Raw genomic sequence first — 12,548 nt, 5'->3', positions numbered from 1 at the left:
TAATTAACGCCAGAACACTTTAATCGTAGCCAGCGATTGGCAAATTGTCTTTCATCACCATCGGGAGTATATACGCGGCACAGGCTAAACGGTTAGGAGCAGGCAACATGTCCAATCCAGTCATGTCGACTGCCACCGACTCCATAAAGACGAGCCAAATTCAGATAAAAACAGGTGCTGCCAAACTATGTCTGTATAAACCACCTCTTCTTCTCATCATCAATCATTGCTACCCTTTCCATACCTCAAACGCGCAAGCAGACGAAACGTTTCCATAGCTGGAACTCGCCCAAACACGCACGCAAACGAAGCGCTGTCACAGCCACATGAACGCGAAACCTCCCACGTTGGAAAAAACACCCTATTTCCACCAAAAAAGCAAGGAAAACACAACGTGGCCAGGCAAACCACCACCTTTTTACAAGAAATATCCAAACCCAAACCCACAAGAAACATGAATGATGGCAACACCTCAACGCGAAAAGCATGCCCAGGACAAAAAACATGCCACGGCTGAAACACGACACAACACCATCGCTCGCAAGAAATTATAGGCACCTGATCATCCATCCTTATCTAGATCCATCTTTAGCTCGCTGCACTTCATATAAGAAGGTAAGAGAACTTGGGCAGTGAAAAGCTTGACGAAAACAGGTTAGTCGCTGTTTCACAGGTACTCCCTCCGTCCGGGAATACTTGTCATCAACATGAATAAAAGGGGATGTATCTAGATGTATTTTAGTTCTAGATACACCCCTTTTAATCCATTTTGATGATAAATATTTCCAGACGGAGGGAGTAGAAGCTACAAGGGGAAAACAAATCATAGTAGCACTACAAGCAAAATCGCACCCCGATCAACGGGGCTGAAGGGGTTTGCGGAGGGGGTTCTCAGCCAACTTCCACTGTGGAGAAGCTGGTGGTCTCTGTCCATGGCGATCCCACTTACTTAACTAGCCTTGGTTTGTTCACGCCGTGCTGCAGAAACTTGGAGCGGTACTGCTCCGCCAGCGACTTGTCCACACCTCCCGCCCCACTCGCATCTTTCCTCGCCCTTTTCGTAGCCTTGTCTCTCTTCTGCTCGCCATCATTTCTGTTCCTCCTTTTTCTCCGTGCGTCCGCCTGGGTGTGTGCCGTAGATGGTCCCTGATGAATCAAATGAAACAGACGTGACATTAGATTACTTTACTGCATCTAAATGGGGTACTACTGCAAAATAAATTCGGTAGTACTTACACTCGGTGCAGCATTCGGGGCCGCATCTGTTTGATTTCCATCTGACACAGAGGAGGTTCCCTTAATTGACTGCCGTGCTCGTTTTGCGGGCCTTTGAGATTGCCTTTTGTCTCCCTGTGTGCTTTCCACAGTGGTGTTAGGACCTCCAGGAACTGACAGATCATCTGAAGGTCCTTTGCCAGAGTCGGATAATTTAGATGGTATATCTTGCAATTCTCGCTTGCTCCCTTTTCCAAAAGGTCTCTTCTTATTTGAACGAGGGCCATCAGTTGTAGACTGATCTCCCAGAGCCCTTCGCTCTTGTGCAGCCTCTTTTGCCCTACCATTGCGTTCGTTCCGAATCTTCTGGAGCCTCATTTTTTCAACATCCTCAAGTGCAAACTCGACAATTGGACGACGTTCTGTACCAAAGGTTCCTGCAAACACGTAAAGAATGATAGATAAATGATAACACGGACCAAACCATTCCGCGTTCAGCAGCAAACATTCAACAGGGTGGGCAATACAAAAAAGAGACCAACAGGCAACATGTCGTTGGTTAGAAACGAATGTCAGAGATACAAATAGTTTGTTTTGATTTTTCCATAACGAAATGGCTTCACCAAATATTGTCCCATAAAAATGTGAAACTATCAGGAGCAAACAATACTCCTGTCATTATGTACAAACGAACATCAAACAGCGGTATGAAAATGCAGACAGCCCATGATTGTTAATGAATGAGTGAACATAGGCAGCACTGACAAACAGCACCAGTAAATAAGATAAAGACAACAATGATGTACATTATTTCATAAGTATTTATATGCAACCCAGCCCAAATGTGTTATGCATCCAATATTAAAAGTGTAGGTGCAATCTAAGGATGATGAAATACATAAGCAAAGTCAACTCACTGCAAAATGTTTTTCGATATATACATGCTACATCACGAAGTAGCAACACAAGGCAGAACAATTGGCACAACATGACAACAACCAGCCTAATTAAAAGTGGCAGGTGCGTAAAAACGTACCAGGGTTATTGTTTAGAACCCTCAGAGCTACAAGAGCATGCTCATGTTCTTGAAAGTCAACAAAGGCTACCCCCCGGGAATGCTTCTGTGCAGCACCCTGACCTTTCTTTTCATTGTTTAGGATATTTACCTGCTCGAGACAAATGCATACACATAAGCTTCAGAAAGATACCTAAAGAATAGCAAGAGAAACTTGGATGGTAAACCGCAATTAAACCTTCCGGATGACAGGATTTTGCTTGGTGGCACGAGAAATTACTGCTTCTCGGCAAAGCTTCTTTACATCATTAATGGTCAGAGTCTTTGGCAAATTGTAAATGATAAGCCTTGTTCTGGAGACATGGAATTTTGGAGATACAAGCATTTCTGCTTTTCTTTTAGCCAACCTACAAGATAAAAATAGCAACCATTTCTTATTCATTGCTCACAAAATAACAGAAGGCAGATAACAAGAGAAAACAAGGTTCTGATTTATGAAAAAAAAAACATTTCCCTGCAAGCAAGGAAAAGGCATAGAGATGTAAAAAATTCAAATGCAAGTGAAAAAAGGCACTGTCTTTACAGAAAAAGAGACTAAGAATGAATTCTCAGAAAATTCATCAAATTACATGAAGATGACAGATAGGATTTTATTAATTAACATAACAAAATCATCGCATTGACTTTATTGATACTACTTAATAAGAATGAACTAATGCAGACATAAGAAAGAAGAGTTAAGACAAACTCTTACCAACTACGTTTATTCATGTCAACATCTGATACACCTTCCGCAGCTGGCGTTCCAGGGAGTATTTCACCTTCCTGCTTCGACACTAAACTTTCAGGAACAGAAAATAATAGGAGTGCAGGATGGAGTGCAGATAAAAGAGTTAACTGTTAAACTTGCCTTTGACAAATACAGGTTGCGTCGATCCTCAACCTCGTTCTTTCCCTTCTCCAGTTCCTTTTTGTGAGCTGACTCCTTATCCAGCGCTTTCTTAACATTAAGTGGTCTGCTTTTTACAAAAATTCCTAATCCAGGAGCAGCATTAGCAGCAGAAACTGCTGCATCAGCTGCCTCTGCTGTAGAAAACTTGAGAAAACCAGTCCCTCTAGGTCTCCTGCACAGACAGTGCAAAAATTGTTGGAATCAACAAATGCATTAAGTGAAGGTTCTGTGGTCAATACAACTGGTGGAGAATGGACAAAATAAAATATTTCTGGTTAGATGGTTAAACATACTTTGTGAGTTTATGCAGAACTGGGAAGAAAGATTGAACTTTCCCAAACACTGAGAACCGCTCTGTTACTTCCTCATTGCTAATATCAAAAGGAAGGTTGCTTATGAATATTGTCCTATCCAGGCCAGTATCTTCTTTCTTAGGTTTCAAAGAAGGAACAGTGCTTTCTGTCTCTGCTACATGTTTAGATTCTGCCAACATGACAGATGCAGGTTTTGAAGCAGGAATGATACTTTCTGCCTTTGTTACATCTTTAGGTTCTGCCAACTTGGCAGCTGCAGGTGACTGGGGTTGCTTCTTTTTTGGTGTGTCCTTTTCTGTTTCAGAATCTGTATCGATATCAGAACTCTTTTCTGGTGTATCATTTTCTGTTTCAGAATCTGTATCAATATCAGAACTCTCAACACCAGACCGCTCAGACTTCTCTGATGATTTGATCAAATTTTCAAGAACTTTTCTAGAAATGTCCGCTTCACTTTTGAAATCATCCTCAGGAAGACGATTCGAAGTCTCATGATCAAGTTCACTGTTATCATCGCTGTCATCTCCTCCGACAAGATTATCTTCAGAGGATTCCTCGTCACTGCCCCTGTCAGATATATCTTCCAACTCTGAAAGGACATGCAGTTCTCAGAATCACAATAGTAACTCATAGAACTCAAAGCATTGGTTGACGACATTATGAGAAGGTATGCAGTGTACTAATTAAATAGTTGGACAATCATGGTAGCTTTAGACAATGGAATATACTCCTGTTTCCTGAGGAACTATATCAAGGAGCCAGCACGGTATTTAATCAAGTGTCTAAAATGAGTGATTTACAATATATCGCCATATCGGTTTATTATATCATTCAGATTCAGACAAGTATAAATCTTGGATTAGCTGTAGAGAAAACTAATAGCTTTATGAGAACTCTCTGAATGAACAACAGTACAAACGCTGGTATAAGAGTTTATATTTACCGTCGTCCTTAGCATCAGACTTTGCAGCAACAGCATATACATTCTTCGGAACAGCCCAATCAACAGCTACTGTTCTCTTTGCAACAACTTTTCCATTAACATTTTTTATAGCCTGGTTCAGAGAAACATCGTGGCAAATTAGGACTTCCAATGAATATTTACTCTTACTGAACAAAGTACTGACCGTACATTTTCTGCATCCTGTTTGCGTGTGAAAGACAGAAAAGCAAATCCTTTTGATTTCCTGTAAAAAAGAATAAATGCAACAGAGTTAGCAACTTAGCATATATTACGAGTTGCTTGACTCACCAAGGGAACAAAGGACTAAACGAAAAACATTACCCATCATCAGATTTTTGTGGAATGGAGACATCCCAGACAAATCCTTCACAGCTAAATATGTCCATGATCTCCTTTATAGTAACCTGTGAGAATGAAACATGCATGTATAGTTTCTCTTTCATATGCTCCAGAAAATAAATTTTGGAAGAGACGGATTTGCATTCAACCAAGCACCTTGAATGGAAGGTTCCTGACTATCACTCTCCATTTCCTGATCTTTGAACCCTGAATAGCAACAAACAAGTTTCAGACACTTGCAAGTAAATGAACGAACTATAGAAATAAATTGAACTAATCGAACAGAAATGTAATGAATTGGTTCTACAGATAAACTGTGTATCTCATGCAAAAGGGGGAAACACTCATCAACCAAGAGTTGGATTTTATGTAAAAATCATGGCACCTTCCACTTGCACAATAGCACCAGTAGTCATTGTGATAATATATCATACAAAAAAGTGAACCAGACATTCAAAGAATAATAGTCTGAGGGAACCTCTAGCATTGGTTTCTCTCACGATTGTAGCTAACTGAGGGAACCTCAATTATAGCTAACTGAAATCAGATCATGGTTTCTCTCACGATTGTGATAAAATATCAAACTCTAGAACCTCTAGCATTTTACTGAGCAATATACAAGCTACCTGGTACATGACTAACATGTGTACTCTCAGGGAAACTCTCAAACTGCAACTACGTTATTTGAAAGAAAAAATTGTACCCTGGAAGGCATAGCAGAACATAGATACGAGAATTCCAGATAAGAAAGGTTTGAAAGCACTTATAATTACCGCACATCCACTAATTTTTAATCACCGCGCATCCTCCCATTTTTAATTACCATACCAAGGTGTAAAGAAAAACAGGTGGCAAAAGAGCCAGCATGGTATGTAGTAGTAAAGCAAAACTAGATAATGATTTCAATTTCGTTTAGTTGCAGAAAAGGAACGAGACTATCAAACTAGATAAAGCAATGGCAGCATATATTAAGATAAATACAACACAAGAAGACGGCTGACCTCCCCACCAAGTTGACGAGCCCAAACAATTGCTCCTTTGATCTCCTTGTGATGCAAGAGAACAACAGCCTCCCAAGCTGATTTCACACTTGAAAAGAGTACTGCTGCCGCATCCGATGTGCACCCATCGCGTGCAAGCCCTGGAGGGGATGAATGCCATATTGTACTGTTAACACTTTTTTAACTTTATTACATGCTAGTTGTGCTAAATGAGCTAAATGTCTGGTGAAGTACATGAAGATTCAAACATGACTGGATTCATTCCATTTTCTTATTAAAATCCCACGACAATTCTGACATGGCCTTTTGTGGTGCTTTGCTCTCAGTCATATCTTAAGCTGACAAAGAAACCTTAACGGCACAACCTTTTGCGGTGCTCTTGCTTCAGTCAAACAAATGAAATAAGTAATAATACCGATGTCCTCCATTTATCAACCATGACTAAGAGGTTGGTGAAGTTTAGATATTCTTCTCCATTGAGGAATAAATGAATGAGAATGTAATGAAAAAAAAGGAGTAAGGAATAGAGAATGAGAACTTAGTGGACACAACAGACATATGTGCACGGATAGGAGAATAAAAAAACATAATTGTTCTCTTTACCAAGCAAAATACACATGCAGCTGGAACTAGAACTGTTAACTAAGAAATTAAGCACTGCAAAGTAATCATGTCCAACATTCAAGCCAATCAAAAATATGCTAGCAATGTGCAAATACCAAATATGGACAATCCTCACATGTATAGAGTCGTGCACAGGATTACAAGTCATGTAGAGAATTAACAGCTCAAAACATAAGCATCATCTTCATCAGAAAACACGCATGCAGTCAATCGGCGAGCATAAGAATGGGCCATTTGACATGCTAAGTTGTAATGAGAACATATTGCTAGGTGAGACATGCAGATGGAGTAATGACTTTTTAGTTCACTGAGACACTATCTAGAAAAGACCAGACATGCAGCTTTAAATAAGATTCAAAACTATCATAATCATTTGAATATGAATATCAACAATAATGCAATTGAAGTTGCCACATGTTATGGATTAACAGGCGAACGGGAAGGATTTTACTCTACCCTTTAGGCACTACACCTCTATATAAGGAGGTTCCTCGTTTTGAGATTAAGCAAGACGTAAACCAAATTAGTCCTAGTTTCTTGACTCTCCCTGGCCCTGGGTGCGGTTGCTCGCAAGGTGCTGCCGCATAACTTGGGTCGAGGTAGTACCTGACTAGACCTAAGGGCCCCTGTCTTATCTCGCTACATAACAAAAATGAAATTTTAAAGCAAGGTAATACCCGTCACAAGAGATTGGAATTACTGATGTAGCATGAACTCAAAGAACTATCACACCAGAATAATTATTGTGTTGACAACATAATATACAATTAAAATTAAGTAAAACTTGGGGTGGGGTGCAGGGAAGTGAAAAGAGAGCATGAAAAGATCATACCATGGAGCTCCATTTCCTCTTTTGGAAGTGGATAATTTACAGACACTACTGTGCCAATCTCTCCTGCCAGACGGAAAACTTCACTAGCCATAGAGAAGTCTTGAAGACCACCAAATATAACGGTTTTGGCAATCCTATCATTAGGAGATAAAAAATTACAAGTCAAATTGAGTTGAACTGGAACAGATAAAAATGCTACAACATTATATCTTCGACCAAATAACTAAAGATAGTACTTGAAGGGGCAAGATTCAAAACAAGAGGAGAACAAATTTTAGCAACAATATGGCATGACATATTTTACGTAATGTGGTATTGTCCAGTAAATATAGAAGTGTTCCAGTCCACACCTTTGCTTTTCAGAACTTTTTGCTTTATCAGTAGCATTAATGCTAACTTCCTTTGCTACTTTGGTATCCTTGGCCGGTAACTGTGGTGGTCCTAGTTCAACACAATATCTTACATCAGAAAATTTTGAAGTAATAGGAAAACTGAACAGTGGAACAACAACAACAACAAAGCCTTTAGTCCCAACAAGTTTGGGTAGGCTAGAGGTGAAACCCATAAGATCTCGCAACCAACTCATGGTTCTGGCACATGGATAGCTGAACAGTGGAAATGGTGCAAAAAAGTTAAACAACTTCCAAATGAAACCTGTATCAGCTTTATGCAAGGGCTCCTTATGTTTTACAGGAACAGGAGTAGAATTATCATCTTCCTCATCTTTTGCATTGGAGTCGTCAACATGCACTGCTTAAAAACAAAAATAGCAAAATCATCAGAAACTCAATCTATTGAGTACTTTTATAAGCAAAAAATTATTGATATTTACCACTCTCTTTCTTTTGCAGACGTTCCTTCAACGGAGCACGTTGTATCGCGAGCTTAACTCTGATTTTCCTACCAGCAACAGCAAAGCCATTCTTTTGTTGAATAGCTCGCTCAGCATCCTGAACAGTGGCACTGATATAACGCAAACACATTTTAAGTCAGTTCAATTTGACTGCTGCCCGAAAACCTGTTTGAACAAGAAGTAGCATGACTCCAACGGGGCAGAGCCAATTGGCTACGACATGGTGACTGAAATACAAAAAATTTCCACCACTTTGCAATTGCAAGAAAAAGAGGAATCTGATCAAGTACTTGACGTATGCTAACAGGGCCAAGGTCATTTTTATGCACAGGTAATTCCATAATTGTCAGCAGAAACACACTCTTCTCTGAAGAAATACATTGTTCAGTTGTACCAGCACATGAACCAAGTTTTATCTATCAACCAAGCTTAAATGATTTAGTCTATCTCAATGCCGAGTTGAAGCAAACCATAGAAATGAAGGACTGCCCAATTCACATTAAAATGGAAAGAGAAGTACTGTCAAGTGGGTGACGTATTGCCAAGAAGAACTCAGTGAATATGTAAGATACTTCTAATGAGAATAAGAATTACTGCACCGAGGCTAACTGTTATGATGCGTCTGATCACGCTAACTAGGCTAACCACGGCATTGCATGGCAAGAATGAGTACTGAAAATCTTTAACAGATCAAGTTCTGAACTCACAATTGTACAAACCCAAATCCTTTGCTCGTCTCGGACCCTGCATAATAAGAACAGCAACAGAAGTTGTTAGTCACAAGCAACGGGAAATTGCTCACTGATAAACACCATATAGAGCCATCAAATCTCTCAATCGTCAGCTGATCAGCTCACCTTTCGACGCGACCATGAAGCAGCGCCTCACCGGCCCGACCTCGCTGAACACCGTCTCGAGCTGCACAGCAACAGCACAAGCGGAAAATCACACCCAACACCCAACACTGAGTAACCTCACAGCTTAGTAGAGAGGGGGGGCGCCTCGACTACGAGCTCGCCCTTACATCGGAGGACTTGTAGGTGTACGGCAGGTTGGAGACGAAGACAGTGGAGGGGGTGTGGCCCCCGCCGGCAGCGCCGCCGCCTCCGGCGACGGCAGCTTCGCCTTCCCCGGCAGGCTCTCCTCCGGCGCCGTCGCCGCGGGCGCGGACGCGCTGCTTCCCCTTGCCCATCGCCGGCGTGCGCTGCAGGGAACGGCCGTGGGAGCTGGGTGGGGGTGCTCGCGGTTGCGATGGGACGAGAGGTTTTTGTGGGCTAGGGTTTATAATTGGACGGAGAATGGATCGGCCGTCTGTTTTGGGTGGGCTGAAACTGGGCTGGCCCGTAAGTACGTAGCGCCTGTTGTGGGCCGGTCAAACAAACTGTTGTTCACGCGACCCTGAGCGAGCGAGTAGTTTCCCGGTTCGTTGGTTCGTTGGTTCGTGGTCTGACCGTTTCACCGTTACCTCCGCCTGGTTTACTGGTGCCCTCGTGTTTAGGGTTCGAAAAAATATAAATATGATGCCAAAAAAAGTATAAATAAAAAATAGTATCATCAAAAAATATATTCAAATAAGAATTCAATGATATATTTTTTATGAGATGCATTAACATTATGCTAGTCAAATATGTGGTCAAGCTTTGACCCAAAATACAATGGGAACAAATAAATTAGGACGAAGGTAGTAACTCACTGTCGAAAATTGGCCGATACCGTTGACCACTAACTTTTGCAAAAATAAAATGATGAAATAAAAAACTGAATATTCGAAAAAATATTCATGAATTTTAAAAAGTTGATCACAACATTCCAAGAAAATGTTCATGTGTTTGGAAAAAGTTCATAAATATCAAAAATGTTCATGGATTTGAAAAAAGTTCGTCACAAAATTGAAAGGAAATGTTCACCGGTTTGAAAAAAAACAAAATTAAAAAATTCATGAATTTGAGAAAAGTTCATGAATTTTAAAAAAATACCTGAATTTGAAAAAAAGATCATCACAAACATTCGAAAAGAAAGCTCATGGGTTTGAGAAAAGTTCATGAGTTTTTAAAAAGTACCTGAATTTGAAAAAAAAGATCATCACAAACATTCGAAAAGAAAGTTCACGGGTTCGAGAAAAGTTCATCAATTTGAAAAGGTTCACGAATTTGAAGAAAGTTCATGGTAATTAAAATTAAAGAAAAAAGAACAAAAAACAGACATAAACAACTATGAAAAAACAGTAGTAAAACTGCATTGCCCGGTGTAGTGCTGAGTGGGCCGGCCCATTCGGTCAGGGGGGTGTGCGCCGCATACGCATTGGCCTCTCTTTGGCGCGTGAAGTGTCAAACACGATTTGGCAAGATTGATCTATGTAGGACGTTTCGCTCAAAATAATGGCTTGGGACGAGTTCACAAGTGTGTTGGCTGGCCTATCTTCGGGCGGCTTCTTCTTCCTCCCCTTCTTCCTTAGTGTCACGGATATCCTCTCCTTACCCCCCCCCCCCCGACGTGCCGGCATGCCCTGAAAAAACTGCTGGCTCCTGCCACTCACGGCTGGCAACGCTACCGTGCCACCTTGCTTCCCTTCCCTGTCATCTCCGCAGGTCCAGCATCGCCCCGACCTTCCCTTTAATCCCCCTCTTCGATGTCGGTGACCTGCACCCACACCCAAGCCACTCAAGTTTCGTCCTCGCCTCCAACCCTTGTTGGCTATGGCTCGATGCTTCACCTATGGCTCGTCGTTGACTCACAGCCATCGCTCCACCTCTTCCTCGCATCATGATGAGTCCAAAAATGTGATGATTTTAATGTTCCTACATGGTAGGCTTTGTGGGATTTTACCGCATTCGCGCATGTCTTTTTACCATTTTTCCCTAGGATGCATTTTTTAAGTAGTTGAAGCACTAAGGAAAAAACTTCTAAAATGGTGATAAAGTCACGTAAATAAATGTGACAAATAATTACCATAAAAGAATGAAGTACTTGGGTGTTGGAAATATGCCCTAGAGGCAATAATAAAGTGGTTATTATTGTATGTCCTTGTTCATGGTAATTGTCTATTGTTCATGCTATAATTGTATTAATCGGAAACCGTAATACATGTGTGAATACATAGACCACAACATGTCCCTGGTAAGCCTCTAGTTGACTAGCTCGTTGATCAATAGATGGTTGTGGTTTCCTGACCATGGACATTGGATGTCGTTGATAACGGGATCACATCATTAGGAGAATGATGTGATGGACAAGACCCAATCCTAAGCATAGCACAAGATCGTGTAGTTCGTTTGCTAGAGCTCTTCTAATGTCAAGTATCATTTCCTTAGACCATGAGATTGTACAACTCCCAGATACCGTAGGAATGCTTTGGGTGTATCAAACATCACAATGTAACTGGATGGCTATAAAGGTGCACTATAGGTATCTCCGAAAGTATCTGTTGGGTTGGCACGAATCGAGACTGGGATTTGTCACTCCGTATGACGGAGAGGTGTCTCTGGGCCCACTCGGTAATGCATCATCATAATGAGCTCAATGTGACTAAGGAGTTAGCCACGGGACCATGCGTTACGGAACGAGTAAAGAGACTTTCCGGTAACGAGATTGAACGAGGTATGGGGATACCGATGATCGAATCTCGGGCAAGTAACATACTGATGGACAAAGGGAATTGTATACGGGTTTGATTGAATCCTCGACATCGTGGTTCATCCGATGAGATCATCGTGGAACATGTGGGAGCCAACATGGATATCCAGATCCCGTTGTTGGTTATTGGCCGGAGAGATGTCTCGATCATGTTTGCATGGTTCCCGAACCCGTAGGGTCTACACACTTAAGGTTCGGTGACGCTAGAGTTGTTATGGGAAATTGTATGTGGTTACCGAAGGTTGTTTGGAGTCCCGGATGAGATCCCGGACGTCACGAGGAGTTCCAGAATGGTCCGAAGGTGAAGATTTATACATGGAAAGTCCAGTTTAAGTCATCGAAATGGTTTCGGGGGTTATCGATAATGTACTAGGACCACCGAAAGGTGTCCGGGGGTCCACTGGGTGGGGCCACCTGCCCCAGAGTACTTAGTGGGCTGAATATGGGTGGGAACCAGCCCCCTAGTGGGCTGGTGCGCCCCCAATGGCCCAAGGCGCCTAGGGTTGGAAACCCTAGGGGGAGGGGGCGCCTCCCACCTGCTTGGGGGGCAAGTCTCCCCCTCCTGGCCGCCGCCCCCCTCTAGATGCATCTAGGGGGGCCGACCCCCTCTTCCCCCTATAAATAGTGAGGGGTGGGACGGCAGCCGCACCCCTTCCCCTCGCGCAACCCTCCACCCTCCAACACCTCCTCCTCCTTCGTAGTGCTTGGCGAAGTCCTGCCGGAGAACCGCTAGCTCCACCACCACGGCGTCGTGCTGCCGGAGCTCTCCCTCAACTTCTCCTCTCCCCTTGCTGGATCAGGAAGGA

The 12,548-nt window shown here is 42.2% G+C and overlaps 1 protein-coding gene across 2 annotated transcripts; it reads right to left on the bottom strand.

Annotated features, from left to right (window-relative positions):
• Positions 1-572: 572 nt before the first annotated feature.
• Positions 573-9,376, bottom strand: LOC125510989 (RNA-binding protein 28). Of its 2 annotated transcripts, none has more exons than XM_048676274.1 (19): positions 9,134-9,376; positions 8,967-9,027; positions 8,817-8,853; positions 8,089-8,219; positions 7,911-8,009; positions 7,607-7,697; positions 7,257-7,390; positions 5,801-5,940; positions 4,956-5,006; positions 4,782-4,864; positions 4,629-4,683; positions 4,440-4,551; positions 3,476-4,085; positions 3,141-3,354; positions 2,985-3,055; positions 2,469-2,637; positions 2,252-2,381; positions 1,237-1,652; positions 573-1,146 (listed from the first exon to the last, which is right to left on the bottom strand). In XM_048676274.1, exons 1-19 carry the CDS (start codon positions 9,299-9,301, stop codon positions 946-948), a joined length of 2,973 nt encoding a protein of 990 aa, XP_048532231.1. In that variant the 5' UTR covers positions 9,302-9,376; the 3' UTR covers positions 573-945. The 2 variants fall into 2 exon arrangements, with proteins under 2 accessions (XP_048532231.1, XP_048532232.1); XM_048676275.1 differs by having other exon boundaries at positions 7,911-8,006.
• Between the last annotated feature and the right edge of the window lie 3,172 nt (positions 9,377-12,548).

The sequence above is a fragment of the Triticum urartu genome, chromosome 5, assembly GCF_003073215.2.
Source record: "Triticum urartu cultivar G1812 chromosome 5, Tu2.1, whole genome shotgun sequence".
Taxonomy (NCBI): Eukaryota; Viridiplantae; Streptophyta; class Magnoliopsida; order Poales; family Poaceae; genus Triticum; species Triticum urartu.
The sequence above is the reverse complement of the archived record's forward strand: the minus strand, read 5'-3'. Positions and strand labels throughout refer to the sequence as shown.